Source organism: Emydura macquarii, unplaced genomic scaffold (assembly GCF_026122565.2).
Source record: "Emydura macquarii macquarii isolate MOO-44397 ecotype Brisbane River unplaced genomic scaffold, CSIRO-AGI_Emac_v2 contig_1790, whole genome shotgun sequence".
Classification (NCBI taxonomy): Eukaryota; Metazoa; Chordata; order Testudines; family Chelidae; genus Emydura; species Emydura macquarii.
In genome coordinates this window covers 23752370-23780148 of record NW_027131927.1, presented here as the reverse complement: position 1 = coordinate 23780148, position 27779 = coordinate 23752370, and the positions used below count along the sequence as shown (strand labels likewise).

At 43.5% G+C, this 27779-nt stretch overlaps 2 protein-coding genes across 3 annotated transcripts in view; one reads left to right on the top strand and one right to left on the bottom strand.

Annotated features, from left to right (window-relative positions):
• AFF1 (ALF transcription elongation factor 1) overlaps window positions 1–21639 on the bottom strand; it is a 170510-nt gene extending 148871 nt beyond the window's left edge. The window contains exons 1-2 of one of the 2 annotated variants that reach the window (XM_067557132.1): window positions 21215–21639; window positions 11818–11880 (exon numbers count right to left, since the gene is read on the bottom strand). In XM_067557132.1, the coding sequence (XP_067413233.1) occupies window positions 11818–11852 (35 nt within the window). In that variant the 5' untranslated portion in view covers window positions 11853–11880; window positions 21215–21639. The remainder of the gene's footprint in view (window positions 1–11817; window positions 11881–21214) is intronic. The other variant, XM_067557130.1, reaches the window with a different exon arrangement.
• CUNH4orf36 (chromosome unknown C4orf36 homolog) overlaps window positions 21003–27779 on the top strand; it is a 29517-nt gene continuing 22740 nt past the window's right edge. Inside the window, exons 1-2 of the mRNA XM_067557135.1 lie at window positions 21003–21089; window positions 22352–22504. The gene's annotated coding sequence lies outside the window, so the exon portion shown is untranslated. The remainder of the gene's footprint in view (window positions 21090–22351; window positions 22505–27779) is intronic.

Sequence of the window (27779 nt, the reverse complement as noted above, 5' to 3'; positions counted from 1 at the left end):
TGTAACTTTGCAATCTTAACAATGTTCTGTTAACATAGTTCTTTTGTATGTAATATAAGTGTGCACGCACATACACAAAAATAAGGTTCCAGGATTGTCATTGGGTCTCTCTCTAAACCCTAGAATGCCTGTTAAGGTAGTGTGGCATGAAGGGCAACAGCCACAAGCATGGTTGACAGCTCTTTTTGTTTAAGGTTCGATCGTCACTGTAATTTTTGGCCTGTTACCGTCCAATTTTTAAGTTCTCAGACGTTTCCAGCTTTTCTACATTTTACAAATTATACCCGCACGACAGCACAGGCTTTCATCTAGCATACACACATCACACTCTGCCCCTTAACCCAACCTTCTTTAATTGGCCAACATTTAATAGACATCCTGACAGAGGTGGACCTTAAAGAGAATCTGGCATCACACATCAGTTCTAGCTGGACTTTCCATGCATAAGAGGCAGTGTAAAATAAAGGCACAAGATAGTCAGGAGACACCTCAAGAGGCACAGTACCCATCAATACTGTGCTGGAGCTCTTGATCAGTGCTGACTCAAAGGAAAAGCCATCTAATGAATCACTAACACTACTGCTATCCCCTTTTCAAGAACTGACCCTTCCTGACCTTGCTCAATTTATACATTCATAGATTTTGACATGCATCAGAGAGCACTTTATTTACAGCCTCGTTGTCCAGAAAATTCTGCTGCTTTTTCCAAAACATCTGCAAATTTTATTCAAGTTGTGCAAAGAATTTCTGGAGGCCATTCTTTAAGTTATTCATTTTCACTTGCTATGCAGTTTAATAAGCATTGTTTTTAAAATGACTCTTGCTTCTTCTTGGGTCTTACAACAATATCTGGTTTTAACATTTAAGAACAACATCGAGTAGAATTAAAAATCTCACTGATTCTCTAGATTTGATAAGGAAATCCTTGGACATCTTTGTTGTCCTTAGTTACCAAACTGTTAGAATAAACTAATACAGGTAACAACTATCTAGAACCAAATTTTTTTTTTATTGATAATCATACTAACCCTCAAAGGGTCAGTACCAGGATCAGGTCCCCATCATGCTAGGTGCTGTACAAACACAATCGCTTTCTCAAACAGAATTTAACAGCTTGGCATGTCAATCTAGTATAAAGTCAGATTCAATGGGAAAAGTGGTGCCTTCCCACTAGGGGCCGCCCACCCATCCCGACTGGTACACTGGATAAAGACCCAGGCATCCAGGACTCTGTATACCCACTACCTGGACATGTAACTGGATCATACACATGGATTGCCCCCAGTGGACAAAACCCAGGTGTCTGGGGTTGGGGGGCTGTCTGTGCTGCTTCTGGGGGATACTAGCCATTGAGGGTGATCAGACCTAGCTGCACACATCCGTGTATCCTTGCTCATACCATCACCAGCCTGGTGAAAGATGCAGTACAGAGGGGCTGCCAAGGGAGAATGGGGTCTGCTGGCCCCCTGTGCAGGGGGATAGCTGGGATGAGGGACCCCTTCAACCCGGACAACTAGAGCCTTGGGCATGAGCAGCCAGCAAGGACAGTGTCACAGATCCAAAGCTATGCCCCAGCTTTGAACAGATCCCTGGAGGAACCCCTTCAATGTGCCAGGCCCCGACGGTCACACTCCTCCTTTAATGTAGGTCACATGGCTTCACTGCCTCCTGAGACTGAACTTCTGGGGCTTCAGCACTCCTGCTTCACACCATGACCTCTGCTCAGCAAGTCCAACTGAGCTAGGCTCCTAGTTAGAGAATCCCACACCCTTTAGGGACTAATGCACGGCACCCAGTATTTGCAACTCAAATGCTCAAGCAGCATTTTCAAAACAGTCGAGTTTATTACTCAACTGGAAAATAGCATTGGAAGTACTTAAGTTAGCATAGAGAGCCATGCTGAAGTGAACTCCATTTTCAGGCTCAGTATCTCTCTCTCGCTTCCTTCATCAGTCCCCATGGGAGAAAGCTCAAAACTTCTGCCAGAGCCCACATTTATTCTGATACCTCCCACCTCTGAGTCCTCTGTTCTGGAGCTGGGGTCTCTGCTCAGCTTCCCTGCTGAAGGGCAGGGAAATCCTTCCCCACTTTGGGTCATTGTTTGCTAGATGTCTATGTCTTTCCATCATCTCAGATTTTCCAGGTGGACCCATATCCTCCTCCTCCCCCCCCCCCTCCCCCCCCCCACTAGGCAGCCATGCAAAGTATAGGGGAAATTGAGGTACACATAGGATTTACAAAAAATATTACCAACAATTCCCACTTAGTCACTGATGCATGGAAGAGGAATAGAGGATATCACAGCACCCAGGGATGCATGGGAGCCCCAGAGACAGGACACACCTGCCCCCCCGCCAAAGACTGAGTGCAAAGTAAAAGCATTGTCTGCTTTGCGTAGGGCAGGTGTGTGGGGAGAACTGGGAAGGATTGGGGAGGGTGTGCTGGGTGGGCTAGATTGGAGCTGGGTGGGGAGATGGAGCAGAACTGGGTGGAGCTGGGGTTATGGGGCAGAGCTAAGAGTATGGGGGGGGCTGGATTGGGATGTGTGGAAGTGGATTTCAGAATCGGGAAGGGGACTCCTAACTTATTCCTGCACCAGGGCCCTCTGGGGCCTTTACACACCACTGGTCAGATTATTTAGATTTAAATTTAAAAGCATCCATTCATTTTATGGTACAAGGAAAGAAGAGAGGAAGAGAATCCAATCCATTCTCCCTAGCGAGAGGAATGAGTGTCATCGATTTTATTAAATACTACTCATCAGATGAAATGTATAGCAGGGAACCTTTCCATAACACATTCATAGTAAGAGAATATTTGTTTATACACCAAAGAAGTAGGTCAAATACATGCACCTAGCAATTTTTCCAAACATCTCATTAAACTTAAGTAGTAATTCTGTAATGGGTTAAAAAAAAACACAACACCTATACACACCCTCACTCTCACTCCTCAAGAGTCAGTGCTGTCTTAATTAAAAGGGCTTCTCCCTGCTCTGTTTACAAGAATTGTGTCTAATAGCCACCGTTTACCACCACTGGAGAGGTTAAAAGGGTCAGACACATATTGTGCTTCCAAGTATCTGAAGCAGACATGAAGTAGCCTTTTCATTTGCCATGGGGTTCTCGGCACTAGGTCAGTAAATGACCTTTTCAGTGGAATGAGTTTGCCTTCCATATGCACAATATTATGCCAAGCTGCACTTCTCAAAACCACCAACAATCTCTCAGCAAAAAGGGGTCTCGCCTTGTATTTTTTACCCCAGTGGCATCGCAAAGCAACCAATCAGACTGCCTCCTGCTTTCACGCAGAGACCAATTATTTCTTAAACTGAGTTAATATTTTTCAGATGCTGGAGTGCAAACCCCACACCATTACAATCCAAAATACTGTCTGTGGCTTACTGCTCCCATGCCCCCAGCCAGGGGATAGGATATTCAGGACTAAGCAGTGATAGCAGTGATCCCTACATGCTGAAATGAAGGCTCATTTTACATCTTCTCTTTGGAGCAGATTCATCCCTTTATTCACAATACTGGGATCCTTCCGGAATCCTCTCAGTACTTCTCCTTCCAAACAACAAAGAGACTGAATTACACACTACTAAGTTGCTAGGCAAGTTCCCCACACAGGTTTTACAGCTAGTATGAGGCACACACCCTTACATTGCTACTGTAAGTCTGGGGTAGGAAGCCACAGAACCTTATACTAGATAGCTTCCCAGGGAGAGAAAATAATTCTGTAAATTGCTCAACCCAGCTCTCTCAAGGTAGAACTGTAAAGCCAGCAATACACTGAAACCTAAGAGTGCAAGCAGACATGAAAAAGCCAGTTGAACTAGGTAAATAAGGTTGTGGAGAGACCAGGTGGGTGAGCAAATTGTATTGTATCAACTTCTGTTGGTGAGAGAGAGAAGCTTTTGAGCTTCCACAGAGCTCTTCTTCAGGTCTGGGAAACATACTCAGGGCTTGTCTTCATGTACAGCACTACAGCTTTAGGCCTTGTCTACCGTGCAGTTTTGTTGACAGAAGTTATGCCGACAATCAAAAAGCGCTATAATGACATCACTTTTGCATGTTCACACAACGCTCCTTCTGTTGGCGGAGCGTGTCCATAGTTGGTGCTCTAGCATCGACAGTGAGAACAGTGCAATGTGGGTAGCTATCCCACTGTGCAACTTGCCACTTTCTGCAGGTAGGGGTTATGGGAAGGTGGAGTGGATCCCATGATGCAGTTTTTTCCATTCCATCATTTCATGGGTTTCCAACTGTTTCTTTTCAACAGCCCATTTACTGTGCACCCACCATCTCTGTCTGAAAGGATGGATCCTGCACTGCTCTCCGCTGTGTGGTCACTTTATGAACACACTGCGGATGGTCATGCAGTATATCATGAACTCCCAATCTGAACAGGAATCAGAGATTCCTGATGTGGGCCATGGAAAGAAACAACATCAGATTACTTTTGGCATTCACGGAGCAACTGCACACGGTGAACTGTCCCTTTTGGGCATGAGAAACAAGCACTGAGTGATGCAGGCCCGGGATGAAGAGCAGTGGCTGCAGAATTTTCGGATATGGAAAGCCACCATCCTGGAACTGTGCACGGAGCTCGCCTCAGCACTGTGGTGCTTTGGCACCAACATGAGAGCTCCTCATGAGAGCTTCCTCTCGGTGGGGAAGCATGTGGCGATTGCCGTGTGGAAGCTGGCAACTCCAGACTACTACCGGTCAGCTGCGAATCAGTTTGGAGTTGGGAAGTCCACTTTTGGGGCTGTGTTAACATAAGTGTGCAGAACCATTAACTGCATTCTGCTACAAAGGACTGAGACTCTTGGAAATGTGCATGAAATAGTGGATGGCGTCGCAGTGCTAGAATTCCCTAATTTTGGCAGGGCGATAGATGGCACGCATATCCCAATATTGGCACCAGACCATCTTGTGACAGAGTTCATCAATAGAAAGGGGTACTTTATGGTACTGCAGGCACTTGCGGATCACCGTGGGCATTTCACGGACATCAAGGTGGTCAGAGAAGATGCAAGATGCACACATCTTCAGGAACACTGGCCTGTACAGAAAGCTGCAAGCAGAGACTTACTTTCTAGACCAGAAGATCCCAAAGGGTGATGCTGAAATGTCCATAGTGATCCTGCAAGACCCAGCATACTCCTTATTCTCATGGCTTATGAAGCCTTATATAGGAAACCTGGGCAGCAGCAAAGAGCGCTTCAACAATAGGCTGAATGACCACAGAATGCTGAATGCAGAATGTTCATTTGGCAGATTAAAAAACACTCTGGTGCTGCCTTTATGGCAGGTCAGACCTAAATGAGGAAAATATTACCATGGTCATAGCAACCTGCTATGTGCTACATAATATTTGTGAAGCTAAAGGTGAAAAGCTTCCCCCGGGGTGGAGCATGGACGCAGATCGCCTGGCGGCTGATTTTGATACCCAGGGCTATTAGAGAGGCACAGCAGAGGGCTATTCAAATCAGGGAGGCCTTGAGGCACCATTTTGACAATGAGCACCAATAATGTGTCTTTCTATATAGTATTCTGTCATGCTTCGTTAACTTGTTGCCTTGCATGAAAATGTTGATGATTCCTGACCATGATTTGCAGTCTGCAAATTATCCAATTGCCACTGTATATTAATTTCAGCAGCAACCACCATGTGTAGGGAACAAATAAAGACTGATTATCTTTCAGAGAGTATGTTTTTATTAAATATCAGTTAACAACACACAAAAAACACTTGGTGGGAAGGGAGATAACAGTGAAGGGCATGGTAGGATCTCATAGCTGTGTGTAAATCCAGCTATCATTTTGGAAGCTGTCCAAAGGGGTGGAGTGAACAGGGTACCGAAATGGGCCAGAAGATTGGAAGGAATGTGTGGGAGGAGTTTGGGAAGGGCATAGCAAGCAGTTCTGCATCAGCTGCAGGGGAGAATGAGCATGTATGAATTCTGCCTGCAGAGTGATTAAGGTATTCAACATCTCCATTTGGTCCTCCATCAATTTTAGCACCCACTCCAGGCCCATTCAAATTTGCTCCAGGCTCTCCTTTCTGTCCTGCCTGCCTATTTTAAAATTTTCATTTGAAGTCTCTCTCAGTGCCCTACATTCTTGTTTTTCAGTCTCTGAAGTTTGGAGCACCTCTTAAAACATGTCCTCCTTGCTCCTCCTTGGTTGCTTCTTTATCTGGCACTGGCGCGAGGTGTGTAGGGGGTTCCCTTGAAGGCCACATCTGCAGAAGCACAAGAAACAAACTGTTAGTGCATTCAAAGCATCAAATTATTATAGTAAAATACACCTCTTTTTAAATAAGAATCAGTTTCTCACAGTCCCTTGGCAAGCATACAGCTCGGTGAATGCCCTAAACATGGTGGGTTTCGCCAGGGAGGGAGAGACTGCTCAAAATGGGGCAAAGGATCTAGATGGTTTTGTGAGGGGTTTCACTGCCACCATTTTCCACAGGCCGGGGTCATAGAAGTTGATCTTTCACTCCTGAGGGTAAGCAAGGATTCATGCGAGTGGCTTCAGACCCGGTCCATATACTGCTCGCCTGTGCACTGCTTTGGTCCCTGCACAAGTTATTATCAATTGGCACGGGAAAGTTTCCTATAATGGGAGAAGGAACAAAGAAGCACTGCCAAGGAACCTTTGGCAGAGGATTGGCAAGTACCTCCAGAAAAGTTTCCTAGAGATCTCTCTGAAGAATTCCTGTGAAATCTCGGTGTGCACGAACACTTTTCCGCCACACTGCTTAGCTGCACAGGGAAATGTGAAGCACAAGCAAACACAGCTAGTTTTGTACAATTCTATCCCTTCACCCACTGCTAGAATACAACAAAGCAAAGAACAACTGTACCTCATATAACCGAGCACCATCAACTCAAAAAAGATCACTTACTAGAGATCCCCTCTCCTGCATCACACGTGTCAGAGAGAGTGTTGGGACTGGCTCGAACCCTCCAGGATTGAGAAGAGGTCCTGGCTCCCCACAGTACTGGATGACCCTATCACCTGTCCCAATCTCATCCTCCAACTCAACCTCCTCGTCCACGACTTTGTCTTTGGCGTTGAGTCCACTGTCTCCAGCGCCACCGAAGCATCCACGGGACTCTTCAGGGTGGAAGTTGCGCCACTGCCAAGGATCCAGCTCCTTATAGAAGCATCAAGTCTTCAATGCAGAACCAGAGTGATGGTTTGACTCCCTTGCTTTCTGGTATGCCTGCCTCAGCTCCTTTATATTTGCATGGTACTGATGTGTATCCCATTCGTAGCCCATCTCCAACATGCCACGAGAAATTTGACCATAAGTATCGAAGTTCCTATGACTGGAGCAGAGCTGGGACTACACAGTATCTTCTCCCTATATACTCAGCAGATCCAATAGCTCTGGTGTGCTTCCAAGCGGGAAAGCATTTGCTGCATGAAGCTGCCATGGTCAGTTGGGAAGATGTGAGGGGAGCTCTCCACACTGAGCAAACAGGAAGTGGAATTTCAAAAATTCCCAGGCCTTTAAAAGGGGAGGGTTGGATGTCTGTGTATCTGGCTGCAGGGCAGCGGAGTTCGAACTGCTGACCAGAGCGGTCAGGATGGGTGTTTTTGGACACCTCCTGGAGGCCATTTACAGCAACATAACCAAGCAGAGCATCTACACTGACGCTTTGTCAATATAACTTTGCCACAAAAAGCTTTACACTTGTCATCGAGGTCGTTTTATTTTGTTGGCAAAGCAGAAGAGTTTTGTTGGCAGCAGGAGCATTTCAGTGCCTATACCTCCACTGTTTTGTTGACAAAAACTGCCTTTTGTCGACAAAACTCTGAAGTGTAGACAAGGCCTTAGTGAAGTCGCTACTATGCCAATGGCCTATCAACATAGCACTGGATGGGAGGGATAGATCAGTATAACTATGACACACAGGTGTGTATATTTTTCACACTTCCGAACGACACAGTTATACCGATATAGGTCTGTGGTGTAGACCTGGTCTCAGAGTGTCACAGCGAAATACCAGGTGGAAAATATTGTTTAGTGTAAGTAGTTATCACATATTTTAAGGGACCATTCAAGGTGAAGTGGCCTGTTAACACCCCTCCAGTCATAGGGAGAGAAAGAAGGGGGAGCTTGTTAGTGGCTTATAGATTGTTGGAATAAACCATAAATCCAGTGTCGCTATTTAGTCCATTGTTTTTAGCATCTAGCAAAGTTATGAATTTAAGCTCCCAGATTGGTCTTTTGAAAGTATTGTGCAGGTTTCCTTGAGGATAAGGACTAAGAGGTCAGATATAGACTGCTTTGTGAAAAGTGTTTGCCCACAGGTGACAGGGTGTTTTTGTCCTTTATCATTTTCCTGGGTGAGTTCATTGATTCCTCCACAAATTCTGCAACGTTAACAACCTCCCTCAGAACAGCATCATTGCCACCCAGGATGTCACTTCCCTACACACCAACATCCCTCACAATGACAGCATAGATGTCAAATATAGACATTGATGCATAGATACCTGCCTCAAATATTTATAAGACAATGGACCAGCCTCACATATCTAGCTCAAACACAATCACCAAATTCATCCATTTCATTTTCACCCATGACAATTTTACATTCAACAACAAACACTTGGTCTAAATCATAAGAACAGCCATGGGTACCACGATGGCTTTCCAATATGCCAACCTCTTCATGGGCCTCATTGAACAAGAATTTCTGGACAAATGCACCACAAAACCAATTATATATATGAGACACATCAAAGATATTTTCATCCTCTGTACAGACGACAAACTCTCTCAGAGATTTCTACCACTACTTCAACAACCACCACCCTGTCCATTAAATTCTCAAATACTCCAACACTAGCATCAACTTCCTGCACGCAACGAAACCCTACAGACAAACATATACAAGAAACCCACAGTTCACTGCACCTAACCTTCACAGATCCAGTAATCACCCCAAAAACACCAAGAAATCTTATCTACAGCCAGGCATTCAGATATCACAGAATGTATTCCGAGGAGAAAGTCTGGGATACATCTTAACACACTTCAAAAAACAAAGACACAGCACCAGAGAAGTAGATTGCATCATGGAACAGGCCACCCAAATGCCCTCAGACAACCTGTTCTACACAGAAATAAAATCCACTCTGACAGCACACTCCTAACTGTCATCTACCACCCCACACTGGAACCTATACAGGGTATCAAACAACCACCCCATCCTGAAAGAAATCTTTCCTGAACCTCTCTTCTGGCCTTCAAACAATTCCCCAACCTCATCATCAGAAGCAAGCTCTCCAAAGACCAGGACAAACCAACACAAAACGGCATCAGACCCTGCCAGAACAACAGATGCAAAACCTGCATTCGTATTTCCATTGCTAGAGCGATCAACACGCCTCCACAACACACCTTTCAAGATCCCTGGGTCCTACGCATGCCTATCACATGTGGTGTGCCTCATCCAGTGCACTAAATGCGCTGATAACAACTATGTGGGTGAAAACAGACAATCACTACGCTCTCAGATGAATTCACTCAGGAAAAAGATAAGATAAAAGCACCCTGTCATTGGTGGATGAACACTTTTCACAAAGCAATCATCTGTATCTGACCTAGCCATCCTCATCCTCAAAGGAAACCTGCGCAACACTTTCAAAAGATGAGCCTGGAGCTTAAATCCGTAACTTTGCTAGACACTAAAAATAATGGACTGAACAGAGACACTGGATTTATGATTTATTACAACAATCTATAACCTACTAGTAACTCCCACAGCCACCTCCCTCTCCTTCCCCCTCCTGTTTCTTATGGCTGCTGAGGTGTTAATGGGTCACTTCACCTTGAATGGTCCATTGAAATATGTGTTAACTACCTATACTAAATCTGTTCCACCTGGTATTTTAGCTGTGACACACTGAGTACATATGTTTCCCAAACCTGAAGAGCTCTGTGTAATCTCAATAGCTTGTCTCTCCCACCAACAGAAGTTAGTCCAACAACAGGCTGTGGCTTGTGAGTGATGGCAATACTCCTGGCCAATGGTAGGCAGGAAGTTGGGGAGAATATATTTATGGCCCTGATTAAATAAAGCACTTTGGAATGGGTTTCACTTTAAGCACATACTTAAAAGTTCCAGCGCTTTGCTGAACTGGGACCTATTTCTCTGCCATAGTGCATTTCTGTTGGTTAATCCATGAGTAGCACTGTATAAATTTTAATCAGGTGTCCTTGTCTGGTCCACACAACTGGAGGAAGGCTGCAGACCTGGTAGCAGAAAATAAGGAAACTGAGAATCATCCTGAAAGGGGGAAAATACAAGTGAGGTATTATTTTGCCTTTAATAACAGCAGAGTTTATGAATGCATATATTGTTAAAAAATTTTTGGCAGATGTTAAAAATAAGATATTCCTGAGAAGGAGGGGTGGGGGAAAATAGCCCATCACTTTCAACATGTTTCAATGAAAAGAAACAGCTTTAAAAAACAAACCATCCCCGTTCATGAACCAGACTATCTTGCATGCTGTCACTGGCTCTCTGCAGCCACCATCAGGAATTCCTATCATATTCCTTGGCATTACCTCACTCACTGTCATTCATAGGGTCCTAGTACTTTCAAGATGTTCCACTAGCAACATGCACTTTCACAAATGGTTAAAATTAACTTGGAGAGGTTTAGATACCTTATTGGCTTTGGCACCAAAGCTGTAAGAAACCACACTGTGAAGAGTGTTAAATGTCCTGATTTATATTCCAATTGAATCAAGATAACAACCATGTGCAGAACACAGTGTACCCTTCAGATTCACTACAGCTGTCAGATTCATTTTGCTGTGATATCTGATCCTAGGATTAGGCAGAGATGTATGCAGGACAATGATCCAATAAATCCAGGGATCCAAATGATTTTGGTTTGATTTTTAATTTGTCCATGCTGCTATACATTGTCTTCCAACACGGATATCTGAATACAAAGAGCACGTTTATTGCATATCTATGCCATTTTAATGAAAAAAATTAATAAAGACAGATTAATTTTAAATAATAGGTTAGAGGAAGGATTAGTGGTTATTGAGCTGGACTGGATTCAATTTCCTGCTCTACCACGGGCTTCCTGTGACACTTTGGGCAAGTCACAGTCACTAAGTGCCTGAGCTCACCATCTGTGAAATGGGATATCAGCACTTTCCCAACCCTCACAGAGGTGCTGGGAGACTGTTAGGTGATCAGATACGACTGTGATGGGGGCTATCTGAATACCTTAGATAGATAGCTGCATTTCAGTTGCTCCAGTGATCCTAAACACATCTCCCTTGCCTCCCACACCTCAAAAGGATAAGCTCAGCACCTGCAGGATTCAGTCCCCAGGTCAGAACGGCCCTACTTTGCTATCTTTCCATATGCATATGTGACACAGGGTACAAGCAAATGCATTTAATGGCACAATCAACCTTGTGCAGATTATTGGGGAGGCTTTGTGTGAAACAAGATGCATCAAGCTCTCTCACTAACACTGGGGAAGGGATCATGATAGGGTCCCACCCCACTTACCAAACCTGCAGGACTAGTAGCCTTTGGGTCTGCTAGCTAAGTATCTCCCCCCATTGAGAGTGGGTGTCAAATTCTCTATTTTACACTGCACTTACATGGATGAAAGTTACAATCATCTTTTGCTTTTTCCCCCCCTCACAAGAAGTCTCACAATGAATGAAGAGAGGTTAAAGCTGAACCTATCTGAAAATTAGTTTAAAAATTAAAATACAAGCATGTCCCCAGTGTTACACTGGGTTAATTCCTACCCATTGGTGCTGCTTGGTGTGTTTGTGGATGCCATTACGACACTTCGGTGTAAATCAGCTCATCTGGAAGAGAAAAGGAGACATTAATACATAAATTAAAAACAGCCAAGTATTTTCCCATTTGTAAGACATAGCACATAATATTCAGCCTCCCTAGGTGTCACCTAAGCTTTGCTTAAACAATAATATGGACCAATGGAATCTTTTTTCTCTGAAACTGTTGCTCCCTGTAGGTGGTCATATAGGATAGAACAGGAGGCAGGTAGGGCATTTAATCTCCAGAGAAGTTCACTCCATCCTGAAGTGTCTTGTTAACATGAAACAGAAATATTCAGGAAATAGACATTTAGATTTGTGTATATCTATCTGCCATTCAGCTTTGGTTGTCAATAGTGTCTGATAAATCATAAAGCTCCTTTTATAGCTTGCTTTCTAAAGCCATATTGTAATTGAGCAAAATGCAGGCACTATACCCCTACAAAAATAATGCTCAGTGATTATCATCTAAGAGTGAAGACAAAAAGCAAATCCAAAACATGCACACATTTTTCAGCACATCCCCCCAAGGTCAGCTCCCCCACCCATCCCCTCAAACCTGCAGGGCAGTCTGAACAATCTTCCATTTAGATTCAGTAAAGCTAGCTGTACTCTACAGAATAGACTGTTTTGTCTCAGGCAGCAAATCATTAGCAATATTGCCAACCCCAAATGTTCAAAAATCATGAGTCAGGGTTACCAAAAATCATTATACTGGCTTTAGAATCATAAGGTTATGTAAAAACAAAAAGTTGGTATTTTTATTTGCCTTCTGTCTTCTGTTTTTTGAGCCTCTAGGGTGCACTGGGGTCACATTTTGAAGCTTTCTCCACAGCCACAAGGGCTAGAAATGTAGTTTTTCTTTAAGAATGAAGGCTGAAATCATCATGTATCTGCTTGACTACAGGAGCTGGGGCTTTAAAGTAAACAATAATTATCATGAGACTCATGACAAAACCATGAGAGTTGGCAACACTGTGGATTATTGCTACGCATTAGTTAAATTCTGACAGTTTGCTCAGTAGTTTACAATATGCCGCAAAAGATACGGTCTCTACCTCCAGAAGTTGACAGTCTCAGAACCTGGTAATGAACACAGTGCTTAGTCCTGAAAGTAGTCCCATTGGTTTGAACTGTTGGCTTCAAAGAGACTTCTCACAACAGTAAGTACTATGCGCCTTAGAAAGCATTTGCAGGTCCTAACATCTTCAAGAAGCAAACCATTCAGTAACAGCTTGTGTGGGACTGTGAGGTGGCAGGAGCAGGTATTTGCCAGCATATACAAGGAAACAGAAATCCCTACAACTAGCATCATCTGATGTCACTACTTATACTGGGCTCTTCCTCATTTCAAGGCCCGGAGACTGTATGTTGGAGTTACATGAGCACTTGGTTGAAGAATGCAACTCAGTATTTTCCAACTAGGGTGTGTGTGTGCAACCGATGTCAAGCACCAGACTAGTCCAGGAAGATAGACATAGGAAAAGAGCATCTGAGTGGTGAGGGGAGGGAGAAAAGCTGCATGACTCTAGATACCCTCCCCCCCCCGAAAATATGCCCTACAAATGACGATAAAACAAAGGGAAGCTCTCTGAAAGTTGCCACTGTCTCCTCTCTCCTCCAACTGTGGTACCTAACTGCACTGGATTATAGGCTCAAGCAGTAGTTTACCAGCCCAAACTTCTTTTCTCTGTCCCCGTGACATTCAATTCAACCTCAAGAGCATGCACACTACAGCCACATGGGCAGGAGGAACAAAATTATACCAATGGACACTCCACTCAGAGTATCACATAATCTGGTGAATGGAGGAAATGATCTGGGGAGAGAAAGCAAAAAATAACCCAGCAGTAAGGAGGAACAGAGAAGATAGATAGAAGAGAGAAGGGATGATACCATGTCCCAACGCATTTACTATAGGGAGAGACATGCATTCAAATGGGTGGCAGCAACAAGCGTGCTATTCACAGCCAGTTGGATTTCAGTTACCAGATATTCTCCTCCCCCTTGCTCATTATAAAAATGAGGTCAATTTTAAAAAATTGGAGTTGGATCTGCCATATCCAAAGTATGCTCAAGTTCATGCAAATGCTTGGAGCATATTTTATTACAAAGCTTGTGGCAACTACCATAATAATCACATTGATTTCTCCTTCAGATCTACTCCAATTGTCCAATGTCCAGTTTTGCAGGGCAGGAATCCACTTAAAATGCTGCCTCAGCGCAGCTGCACAGCCACTATTGTGCTTCCGTGAAAATGCTCCTACGCTGATGGGAGACCTCTCCCGGCAGCAAAGTTAATCCCCCTCCACAAGAGGAGGTAACTGTGTCAACAGGAGAAACTCTCCTGCCGACATAGTGCTGACTACACCAGGGGATTAGGTTGATATAGCTATGTCACTCGGGGTGTGGATTTTTCACACCTTTGAGTGATGTAGTTACACCGATATTGGTCTGTAGTGTAAACCTGACCTCAGTAAAATAGGTTGCACAAGACCTTAACAACAGTAATTGATTTAGAAGAAGTTTCAGGTGGCTTTTTAGCCAATTGCTTCCATTCAGAGCTGAGAAATGCTCCACAAGAAACTGCTTTTCAATAAGACCAAAGTGAAAGTAAGAATAGAAAATTGGGTCTGGTCAGTGGTACCAGGAGAAGAGAGAGAAAAATGAATATTGAAAATAAATTCCAGCAAGAAAACAGAAGCACAGAAATGGTTAACTATCAGCTCAGACCATTTATTTGCAGCATCTCACCCTACTGAGCGCATAAAACAGATTTATGGCTTGAGGACAGGCTGCAGTAGCATTATGTGAAACAGTGGGAGCTCAGCTCAACCAACTGAAATTAAAAGGAGTGGATGGTTTGGTAACTGGATAAAGAGACTGACCTCTAGGTCATCAATTTAATTCCAGGCCAGTCAGCTACCATTAGAAAGCTGTTCAGTGCGCTATATGAATTAAGTTTAGTGGGCTCAGTTTAACCTATAGTTAACATCTATAGCAGCATCTCTGTCAGATAACCATCACCAAGATAAAATTTCCTGTTGAAAAGACTCAGGACTAGATATGCATGGAAACTACTCTATCAAAACATGGTTACATACAGACAGTAGGAAGCAAACAGAAGGGATTCCACTTTGAGCATAACGATGTATGATAGCAGCAGCATCTGCTCTTGAAAGTTTTGTTCCATTTATATTTGAGAATGTAAAGAGATCTAACACTTCACACATTTCTCCGGGCTTTACCATCTCTAATCACTGTATATAGCACTTGGTAGGATGGGGTTCTGAGGCTAAACTCTTCCCAAGAAGTGCTGAGCTCTATTTCCTCACATTGTAGTCATTAGGTGTAGAAGGAGCTGAGCTCAACTCACGGAGGTACAGAGCAACTGTACTATGGCATTGCATCCTTAGCTATCCAGATCTCGGTGCTCCAAAGCCCCCCCACTATCAGAAACAGGGTTATGGTCCCAAAATCTATTAATCATATTGAACATTTCAAGCATCAGAAATCTTTATTATATGAACATATTAACATCGCCCTGACACTTGGATAGTAGCAGCTGTACAGTAGATCATGGTTTTTACTTGAGTATAGCAGGGGAATTAATAGTACCCAAATACTACAGCGACAGATACTAATATAATAATTTAAAATGGATGGAACCCCTTGGGATATGTGCTCTCAGGCAGAGTTAAGACATACCTGTGACTTTCTATGATCAGTAATCTTGTTTTAAGGGGGAAAAAATGAGATGACAGTTATAGAAAAGGCAGCTTAGCCTAACAGACAGTCTGGACTTGGGTTTAAAATAAACTAAAGTAGGTAAATAACCCAGGAAAGGTTCTAAGAGGGTAATGAGAGCAGCTCTCCAAAACTGCTACTCAGATAGGCTCAACACTGGCTGCACATGCTCAAAAAGGAGTTTGCTCAGCAGGAGAGGCATAGGCCTCAAGAGATACAGTACCCACAGGACACAGATTCATCACACATTGACTGGGCAGCATGGAGAGAGAGGCATGCACTGCCACACCTATGTTCCATCTGCTCTGTGGATATAGGGCACATTAATATCTGGGGTGAAATTCTGATTCCATTGAACTCAATGGGAGTTTTGCCACTGACTTGATTTCACAACCAGGTGCGTTAGTCCAGCATTGCATTCATTTAAGAGCATTATTAACATACATCATATTTCAGTAAATCACCACTAGAGACAATTGTCACCTGTTTTCTGCCTCTCTCTCTTCTCAGTTTGCATTTGCAAGATATTTGTGTCTAAACAGAAGATTTCCCCTCTGATGTCAATTAATATAGCAAAGAATTCTAGTTAAATCCCTTGTTTTGTTTTAAATCCCTAGTTTTGTGAGCACACAACATACATGTAATTTTTTTCCACTTACAGATCTTGAATAGTTTCTTCCTTTGCCAGTTTTGAATGATGTATGTTACTTCCCCCACCTAATATGTTTTAAAAATTCTAAGATGCCAGGGGTTTCCTCTACAGACGAAGTCAGGAAGTGAGCTGTCTTTCAAGTGGCTTACTACAATGCTTTTTATAAACAGTTTCAACAATAAAATCCAATAGTTTGTGAATAAATTTTCTTCAACTCTTCAAACTTTTTTGGAAGAACAAAAACAAACATAAATGGGAACCATCAAAATATAAATATTTATGCATGTTTATACTTCCTCTACAAGCCAGTAAGTCACCACCCAATCATACTGCCACTAGTAGCCATGCAAAACCTAGCAGTTGTGACTCTATGACGAAACTTTCATAAATCCCATAGAGAATGGCAAAACAACATTGGATACAAGTTCTAATTGCTAGGGACACTTTTACTGTGGAGTGGGAAGGGAAAGATGATAAACTGCTATTTGGAAGAGACTTAAAATTGGACTGTTTGTTTTGTAGCTGTACACTTAGCACCTACAGACTATAACTTTCAAATGACCTTGAGAGTGAGAGTTTGAAAGGGGTTAAAACAGTTTGCCTTTTATAATACAAGTTTCCAACACTGTTAGAAAGAGCTAAGTTCAAACTCTGATGTTGGGAGACAGTGCTGAACACAATTGCAACGTGGCACACATGAAGTATTTCTGCCAACAAATTTCCCACCACTGACACCACCAGTTCAGCTCCACAAGTGGGGACTACAAATGTAGACAACAATCCAAGCAGCTGCTGCTATTTTAGCCATCATGTCATTTAAACCTGTAGAGCGGCTGGGGAATTTAGTCAGGACTGAAAATTCCCCTGCAATGAGGCAGATTTGAAATTAATTTTCCACATACTACTTACACAAAGGCTAAAGCAATCCAAGACAGAAATGTTAAAAGGGTGTGTTTATGTATTTCTTTTTCATACTATTTTGAACAGCACAGTAAACTTTTAACATAGTTTATAGAGAATTCAAGTTGTTGTTTGTACCTACAAACAAACAATTCTTATGAATGACCACTTTGGTTATTTTGAGGCATTGCCAGGCACTCAGATACCACAGCAATGGAAGACAAATACCAAAATAGGTTTTCATAGGATTTCATTAACCCACGAAGCCTAAAATGTTAAGTGAATGTTAGCAACACTTTAAAAGTTCCATACAAAGAAGTGGACATATATAGAGAAACTAGTCCATCTCAAAAAGAAACTGTAAATAAATCCCTAGTGGCAGACTACTAGGGAAAGAAGTTTAAATCACGGGTCCTGGTGCACTGGCAGGGAAGTCCTCAACACTAGTTTACCAGACTTCTGTGGCTGATATTAGAATATGTCCAATATAAGTATTTAAGGATAATAAGAAGCCCTAAAACAATAGGGAGCTTTTCCACAAACCACAACATTTTGAATTTGTAAAATACATATAAGCTAGTAAACACTGTTTAAAAAACTCAGACACCTCAAACAGCTGTGTTAAGGGTAGTTTTTATGTGACACTGTTGAAACATGTTATTCTATCCCTTGTTCACTTGAACTTAAAAATACTTTTAACAAATAAATGCACAATTCAGAGGCTTCAGTGTAACTTTGTGTTCCAGTTACTGTTACCCTCGCCTCCTATTGTGATGATACCTAAAAAGGATAAAACCCTGAGATTTTGTTTAGATTTTAGAAGGGTGAATGTCATCACCCAACCTGATTCTTACCGTACACCCCAGATAGAGGACCCACTGGATCTATTGGACAGTATAAAATTCATAAGTACTCTGGATTTGACTCATGGATATTGGCAAATTCCCTTTGACGTTGATGTCTAGGAAAAGTGAGCTTTCATGGTAGAACGTGGCCTATATGAGTTTAAGACTATACCTTTTGTATTAATTGACAGGCCTCTGAAAGGAAGCCCCTGGAGTAATGAGGTGCTGCAGGATTTACAAACCTTTGCCAGGGCTTATGTCAATAATTTGGTTGTTTTTATTGACTCCTAGAAAGATCACACAAACCTTGTGGGAGTTGTATTGCAGAGGCTTAGAGAAGCCAGCCTCACTGTCAAGGTGTCAAAATATAAGATGGGCTGCCGAGGTACCTTATTTAGGACACAGGATTGGCAGTAGGTTTATTCACTTTAAAAAGGTAGAAGCCATTCGGAATTGGCCTGGCCCACAAACCAAGAAGCAAATCCAATCCTTTATCAGCCCAGCCAGTTAACACCAAAGGTTTGTAAAGGAGTTCAGCGATACTGTGGTCCCCCCACAACAGACCTTACAAAAAAGAGGAAGCCAGACAGGGGATATGGACTAAGATCTTTGAAAAAGGCTTAAAGGACATAAAAGAGGCTTTATAGTTTCAGTCAGCCCCAATTTCAGCAAATCCTTTGTGCAGCGCACTGATCCTTATAATATTGGGTCAGGCACACTGCTAATGAAGGCTGAAGTGGGGGATATGCTGCACTCCATTGCCTTCTTAAATAAAAACTGACCTCCAATGAACACGTCTGCTGTCACTAAGAGGGAACCTTATACCATTATTTGGGCTATTATGCAATTTAAGCCTCCTCTGTAAGTGCTAACAGACCACTCCCCGCTAACATAGTTGCACTGAGCCAAAGGGACCAATTTGAGACTATTACACTAGAGCCTAGCTCTACAGAGTATGACACGGAAATAGTCCATATCAAGGTAAAAGAAAATGTAGTGGCAGACGCCTTGTCAGGAGTAGGGGGAATCTGAGGCATATCCAGGAGCGCCAATGACGCCCCTTCTTACACCATTTTCACATGGGCGGGGTGGCAGCTGCCGACTCAGGCTAAGGTCCGCATGCTTCAACTGAATACTGACAAATACACAGCTGGCATCAGTCTGGCTCACCTGTATGTGTCAGTACTGTTACAATAGGTGTTTGAACGACATGAACATGTTTGTTTGACTTCATGGAATTCTCGCAGGTTGCTGTATGCATTAATCTCACTTAATCTCACATCTGTAGCCATATTATAAAGGTAATATTTGAGTATTTGCATTGTGAGACACTCTGTGTAAATCAGGGGACAGGAGAGAGACATTTAGTGTCAAGCACTGATCTCCAACAGAAGGTGTCACATCCTGGCCAACAAGGCCCATCAACACCAGACAGACTAGAGTGGCATATTAAAAAGAGGACTTTTTTATCTTTTTAAAAGGCTTTGTTGTTTACTCTCCCTGCCCCCAGGAAGATGAGTCTTGCAAGTGAATTCCTCTCATCAACTGAGTTTGTAGCTCACAGCAAAAGGATGAAAGAGAATAAAACCCCCTAACCAGGAAGAACTGTATCTTTATGCTGCTTTGACTGTAGCAAATAAGGATTACTAGGCATAAATAAAAGCTCCCCAGTATTTAGCCTGGGTTAGCCCTAAAGAATATATAGAGCTTGCTTGTTATAGAAGCTTCTCTTACTCTTTGAAATTTAAGACTGGAGCTCTTCTTCTACTTAACTTATTGCTATTCAAGAGCAGAATTTGATCCTTTATTAGTAATACTATTTAAATAAAATGAGGTCTTCCATTGCTTTGAAACGCCACGTGACTGGAGCAGTTCACAAGCATATTCCTCTTTCTGGTGTTTTTAAATTCTAAAAAAAGCAACATTTAATGTATGACATTACATTAGGTTAACCCCTAAAGTATCCACCTATTTAGGCCCCAATCCCGCAAAAAACATTTAAATGCATGAGTAACTCCGTGGGACTGCTCATATACATAGTTACCCAGCTGCGGAGCAGTTTGCAGGACTGGGAAAAGAAACATATATATGAGGAGAGTTGGAAGCTTGCACCTTGGGTTGAAAGAGCGACCTCTGGTGGACCAACATATCCGCAGGTTTCAGAATTGCTCACTGTTGACTTTTTGTAACCCATAGTTTATGTTTTCATTATAATGTTTCCACTAAACCAACAACATTATAAACCAACATCAGTTCAACAAATAAACAAACAACTGTTATAATTATCTCACCATTAAAGTGATTAGAGTGGATATTTATAGCATATCATTTTCATATGAACAGGGCCTTTTGTAAGTCTTAACAACCATGCTAAATACTTTTTTGCTTAAAAGTCATCTGTAGTCTGCTCCATCCAGTATAAGGGAAATAAATTAGTTACATAGCTCAGTGCTGCGTTTTATGTGGAGAAAAAGTCACAGCTTAAAGAAAGAAAAAGAGAGACTATTGCTAGAAAATGACTAACACCCACAAGGCAAAAACTGAAATTATACAGATTTTTATAACCCTATAAAGTAGAATTGAAAAACCCAACAGTTGGTTGCTGTTAAGCAGTCTTTAAGAACGAATACAACATATTACACACGTGCAAGTTATAGTCCTATGCAAAGCTAATTAAGACCATTAAGTTTTGCAGTCAATGTCAACAGACCCTTCTCCCACCCCCATGAGGCATTTTCCTGTTGTCCTCACTCAGACTTCAGCTGTTTCTGCTACTGCTGCCATAATTCTCTTGGCAGACAGGAGGGGCGGGGGCTTCATAGGCACAGGAGTTCACAGCTCCTTCCCCCCATGGTTTGTTTTTTGTTTTTTTTTGGACAGTCACAAGATGATTAAATAGAGCAACCAGCAGCTCTTTGCTTTCACCCTCCCACTCGGGCTGCATTTGTTTTTAAAGCGAAGTCCGCACTCACCCACCATCTTACCCAAAGCCCCCATGGCAATGGGAAAGTGTGAGAGCCTACCCCTGAAAGCTGGAAAAACGCAACGCAGGAACAAACGAGACAGAAAAAGTATCCCAACAAGCTCCTCTGGTAACGGTCTGCTTCCTTCTGTTCTCTCCCCTTACACCGCAGCAAACAACCTCGGCTCGCTCCCTTCAGAGCTCTCGGGGCCTGTCCCGCTCCAACATCCCCCCTCTGGAGCGAAAGTCTCTCACCTCTGCCAAATCGATGCACGCTCCCCGCGCAAAAGGGCTGGAGCAGGGTCTTCTTCTGAGCGCTCCCTTCCTTGCAGGAAGAGCGGAGAACCAAGATGCTGCTGCTGCTGCGGGTGGGCTCTGGTTCACCCCCACTCCGCTCCTGCTCCTGCTCCTGCTCCTCCTCCTCCCTGACCTGTTGCAGCAACACAGAGCCAGATTTCTCCCTGCGCAGCTGCTGCGGCAGCCGCCTAGGCTCGCGCACTGGCGGCGCGGGCAGCAGGGGGGAGGCGGTCGGGCGATGGAACGCGCAGAGGAGGGCACGCGCGCGCGCCCCAAGGTAGGTAGGAAAGCGGGGGAGGGGGACTTGGCCAGCAGGCGGGACAGGGAGAGCCCAAGCCCCGCCTCCTTTGCTCGGGACACGTCCCCTTGAGCCGAGAGAGCGCGCGCGCGCGCGCGCAGGAATCCTTTTAACCCCCCCCCACCACCAGCACCAGCACCACGCCACACTCTGTCCGCTGAGCGTTTTCGGGAGCGCCTTTGAGCTGCTGCTACGTGCTGCTGAAGTGAGGCTGTCCAGCCTGGAACCCCCGCGAGGCTAAGCCCTGCAGTCCCTGCAAAGGGGCAGGTCACCGGCCCACTCCAGTGCCAGGGTGTAGCATCCCCAGACCCTGCTGCAGAGCAGAGACCCAGGGCAGGCCCCACAGGAGCCCTTGGGGTCACTGGGGTGCTGCCTGGCCAAGCCTGTAAGATGTGTGGGATGCTGCATTAGTCCAGTCTATGGTGCTGCATCAGCCCAGCCCAGCCCATGGGGTCACTATGGCATCGCATGGCCCTGCCTATGGCATTGCATATGCTCAGCCTGTGGAGGATGGAGTTGCATGATCCAGACCATGAGGGTGCAGGTTTGCTGCATGACCTACCCTTTGGAACACAGGGCTGCTGGGGAGGCCCAGCCCATGGGTTTTCACTGAGGATGGGCCAGAAGCCTCGCAGGCTTGGGGCCCGTTCTCTACCCTTCCCTGAGCCAGCCCCATAGTTGTTGTCGCCAGTGTGGGCCCCAGGCCCAGTTACGGGCTGGTCGATGGGGTGGTCTCCATCCTCACTCGGAAGTGAACTCAGTGGCCTGGCCTCAGGATATTATTATTTGTATTGCAGGAGGGTCCAGTTATTGATCAGGACCCTGTTGTGCAAAGCATTGTATAAACACAACAAAATTATGGTCTCTGCTCCAGAGAGTTTACTGTGGGATGAAGACCATAGCTGACACAACATCACTCTTCTGGTACAGTGGAAAGCGCTACGGTAAAAGTAAGCTTGTCTGGTTGGAAGATACCGAAGCTGAAAGGGCTAATGCAGTCCTTGAATGCATGAACAGGGGAATCTCAAATAGGAGTAGAAAGATTATTTTATCTATGTATATGGCCTTGGTGCAACCACTGTTGAAATATTACATCCAGTGCTGGTTTCCACATCTAAAGAAGGGTGTTGATAAATTCGCTTGCCCACTGATTGATTGCTCCGCAAATCTCCACAAAAGGATGAGGCTGAATGTCTCCCCAAGGAATAATTTAACAGAGTGAAAATACACAGAGGGATTCTGATCATCGCCAAAAGAGGCAAAAACTCAAGTAGTTTGCTATTGAAGAAATTGCAGCCTGTATACCACGCAGGTACATTGAGGAGTGGATTAATTTAAATGTTGGGTTAGCGCTTTGCAGGAGAAGGCCTGAAGTGAGGAACATGGAAAAACACCCAGGAAAGAAAACAAGACTAAAAATAGGCAAAGAGACTATAAAGTTAATAACATTTAAAATAACATACAGCTTCTATTTTTATGGTAACTGATCATCTATTTTTTTGTATTACGTGTAAAGAATTTCACTGATCTGGCAATACATTTGATCAAAAAAGTATGTGAAGAGGGAGTTGTGGAGACTGATTTATTGTCCTGTGGGGGTGCAACAAGTACATGAATTATAAGTGTGTAATACAAGACCCATTCCTGGTGTTTTTGAAATCAATAGGAGTTTAGCTACTGACTTTGCTGAGAGCAGGAGCAAGTTCAGCGAGGAACAATTTCATAAAATAAGATTGTTTGAAAGGGTTCATAATGTATTTGTAGGAACAACTGATCAAACTGGCAAAGCAAGGGTTAATTTGGCTTCAGTCATGCTGCTTGAAGAAGTAGGCTTTTCTCTGGGCATACCAGGCAAAGAGATGATAGTGAATAAAGTGTATGTACAGAAATGTGAAAAGAGGCCACCTGGTGCTCAGGGACAACTTCCATAATCTTATCACAAGCCCAGAATAAATTAACCTTGGTGAAAAGAATATTAATCTTGTGTTTTCCAAAGAGACCGTGAGTGTGTCTGGGTGAGACTGTGTTAGTCGGCTCCTCTGAGACAGCCCTATAAACCCTACTACATTCATAAGAAATAAGTTTTAATCAACAGGGTTGAGAACATGTTGCAAATGTAAAGAGAGAGCTGGGAATAGGGTAAGATAAAAAGTGTGTTAGTCACAGCCAGAAAATAGTCTAAGATCTACATGACAAAGCTTCCAGTCTATTTCCAGCTTGTTTTCAGCAGAAAACAGTCAGCAACTTATGAGTCAACTGTGTCACTGTGCGGTTGTATATGTGAAGATGTGGATACTTTCTTGTAACAAAAGAAAGCTAGCTTGAACTCAGAAGAATATCAGATAAATACTGAATTTCTGAAGAATCCAGTAGCAGCTTGTAGGACTGACAGTATTAAAAGTAATATGTAGTATGCCTTATCTACAGTCTCCAGAATCTTATGTCTTGAATTATTTGTGTCAAACAACATTAGTTAATTATGTCATAAGGTGTTTTAAGGTAGTAATTAATATCAGGCTTACAATAACATTTCTGGAATGTTCAAGACTATTTAGCCTAAATTTTAAAGTGATTGTTTTTGCCCTTACAAGCTAAATCTTGAGGAATTGTCGTTTTCACTAGACTTATGAAGAGTTCTCCCAATTGCTAGGATACCTTTTACCTCAGCTTATGCTTAATTTTAAGTCAATGGGACATGCTTAAATGTAGTTCTTAAGTCAATGAACATGCTTAAATTGCTGAATAGGGACCTGCACTAGGAAGCTGTAAAAGGGCCTTATCACAGATGATGGTGCAAGGACCCTTCTCCCAAGTCTGATAGTTTTCTATCTAATCTGTCTGTTTATATACTTTGCTTTTCAGCAGCATACACACCAGTGACAAGTATGCTCTTTAATTGCTAGTAATATGTCCCTTTATTACATAGTTACATAGGCTAGAAGAAGTAGGCAATAATTCAGTAAGTTATTACCTAGCTTCAGGAATAATGTATGCAGTTACAAATGAGAACTACAAACACTACATTAGAGATTTAAGCATGCAAGTATCACTTGTAAATTAGTCTGGAAGTTCATATACCCATGTAACATTTCTATAAGGTTATCAAAGTTAAGGCAGACTTTTTTTTTTAATCACCACGCAAAAACAATATAGCTGCATGAAAGCTGTAAAAATTTCCTAATATTTGAGATCACTGTATCTAAAAGTGAATGAAAATATTTTTATTTTGGAGGGTTTATTTTTTTTCTCAAGGAGTTATCTAATATAAAAGCAAAACAAACAAAAAAATATACTGAAACCATCGACTGAGATGTCTGTCCATTAAACCAGGGTTTCTCAACCGGTGGTACGCGGAAGCCGGCTCGGTGGTACGCGAGGCAAACCGCGCCGCCGATTCCGCCACCGAATCCCCCCCTCCCCGCCACCGAGAAACCCCGTCCCCGCCGATCCCCCCGCCCCCGCCGACAAACGCTGCCGCCGATCCCCCCCCGCCCCCGCAGCCGCCGACAAACGCTGCCGCCGATCCCCCCGCCCCCGCCGACAAACGCCGCTGCTGATTCCCTCCCCCCTCCCCCCCAGGGCTGAGAAACCCGCCCGCCGCCGATTCCCCCCCCCCACCGCCGCCGAGAAAACCTCCCACCGTTGCTCCCCTGGCCTGCTGAGAAAAGCCGCCGCTGCCGCTCTTCCCTCCCCCCGCCAAATCATGCCCCCTTGCTGCCGCCGAAAATGTGCAAATGGCTGTAGGGTTTCGGCTGAGGGCATTGATTGAAAGTGCTTACTGCGCTCATTTTCCGAGTAGTGCTCTGGCCAGGTACAGTCAGGTGAAGCGGTACTCGACCTGACTCTACCTGACTGGAGTGGTACTCGGGGAAAAAAAGGTTGAGAACCGCTGCATTAAACTATTCCATCCTGTGATGGGTTTTTAAGTGAAGAAATACCTGAAATAAACAGTGTACATCAGACTTTCTGATAATCCCTACTACCCACGCGCACACAGACGGATTAACCCTAACTTTCATAAACTGTGTGCACAGGTCCTGAAAATGGATCTGCACTGATTCAATTTCCACACTTTTTTTTCTTTTGCTTCATATGGCCTTTAATAGAACTTCTCAATTTTCAGTACAGGACAAGCCAGTTCTTAATTGTTTTCGTTAAACAACTTCATGATAGGTGAAATTCAACTCTGGTCACGTGGCCCCCACAAAACACTGAAGTACTGAGCAATGTGACCTTCAATGGGAGAAAAAATAGGCTTGTACCTTTTATACATCATTTAAAAGGCTTGAAAAGTTACGATTCAAAAAAACAAAAGGGGTGGATTTTACTTACTTGTTATAACCTTAAAAATCAGGTTCTGTCTACCACAGAAATAGGGCCATATTAAGGCATAAGGTACTATAGGCCAGTACTCAGGTCCCCAGCTTTTGGACTCGTGATTACACCAAAATGTCAGCTCTCGGGGTGTGTGTTTGTTTTTGTTTGGTTTTTTTTAAAAGCAAGTTGCTAGCCCTCTTGGTTGTGAAGAAAGACTTGAAAATGTGACCTGAGTGTAGTCATTGCCATAATGTCTGCCCAAGTCTGTACACAACCTGAAACAGTAGGTCTGAACTGCCTTATGCTCCTCACAGGGGTGTTAACTCCAAGACACAATGTTCAGGAGAGATGAGGAGGCTGCCAGTGCCACCAACCGAGGACTCTGTGTGAGGGAGGAGAGTGCAGAGGGCCTGACATCCATCTAAACAGATACCCCAACAGTCAGGGTGTAAGTACTGGGGATCCCTCTGCTGCCACTCCTGAGTCTGTAGGGGAAAAGTTGTCTATGGTACTGCCACTGATGCTCATGAAGGGAAGGAAGTTCTTTCCAGCACTTCCCCGAGCCACTGCCTCTTTGGGCGGGAAAGTGGGGGACTCTTGCCTCTCTCAACCCAAGTAGGGCTGGAACTGTGAAGCTGGTGTGGAGCCACCAGGGGCCCCATATTATGGCATGCCTAGGCCCCCAAACTGCCTTAATCTAGCCGTGCCTGGGAGACTAGTTGGCATCTGGAAATGACAATCTCTCTATTTTATCATGAGTATCATGGTATTTGGTGTTTTTCTTAGAGCTCAGAGTACTGGAATCAGGTTAGTACCTTTATAAACTCAGCCTGCTTGCTTTCTAAGTAAGTTTCTAGCCCTCATAGCTATGAAGAAACTATTAAGAATGTGAACCCTAAACCCTCCAACACCAGAAGGCAAATTAAAAGAACCCAAGATTTATTATTTCTTAAATCTCATGATTTTCAAGGCAGTCTCATGATTTTGCGGGGCTGGAGGCTGGCTCATGATTTTCAAATACTTGTGGCTGAATATATTGAAATTATGACAATAAAGGAGAGAGAAGAGAGTTAAAGCTAAATAACTAAGTGGGGAAGGGATTTTTACTCAGACTATGCACATGCTTATCTGAGCAAAGTTACTCAGATGTCTTCCCCTTGAGGAATTTCATTGCTCATTTCCAGCTGGGAAAAAGCAGCACTTTGGGAGGACCTGACAACAACCCTCTCCTATCTATCTCATGACTTAGCTGGCAGCACTGGAATTAATCCTTATGCTGAACCTACTGTTCCTTAATGGTTAATAGCCTTTTGTTACCAGTTATACAGGGCAGTTATGCATGGCACTTCACAGAAAAGGGAAATGACAGGTCTCTTCCCAAAGGATCTTACCATACAATCTAAATAGTAGTTAGAAGTGGAAAAGATCTGTTATTGAGAAAGGATGGTCTTGTGTTAAAGAACTGGACCAGGACTCAGAAAATCTGGGTTTTGTTCCTAGGTCTCACACAGACTTTATGTGACTTTGTGTATCTTCGTGCCTCAATTTTTAATCTTCTGCTTGTATGTTCTAGTTCTTTCTGCCATGCTTTGTCTGTCTCACCTATTTAGAATGTAAGCACCTGAGATCAGGAACTGTCTCTTATTATGATTATATACAGAGCTCAGGGCTGTGGGCCAGTGATGTTGGTTAGGGTCTCTAGCTGCTAATGTAATGCAAATAATAAGCAGTATTTGTTCATCAAATCCAGCCCACCTTTCCATCCTCATCATGCAGGATATAGTCCCCAGACAAAGGACGTACTAGTTATTAAACTGATGCTTCATTCTATCTTCGTTTTCTTTAGTCATCAAGAGAAAAAGTGTTTCTTTAGCAGAACTCGTTTCCTAGCAACATAGGACCTATTTA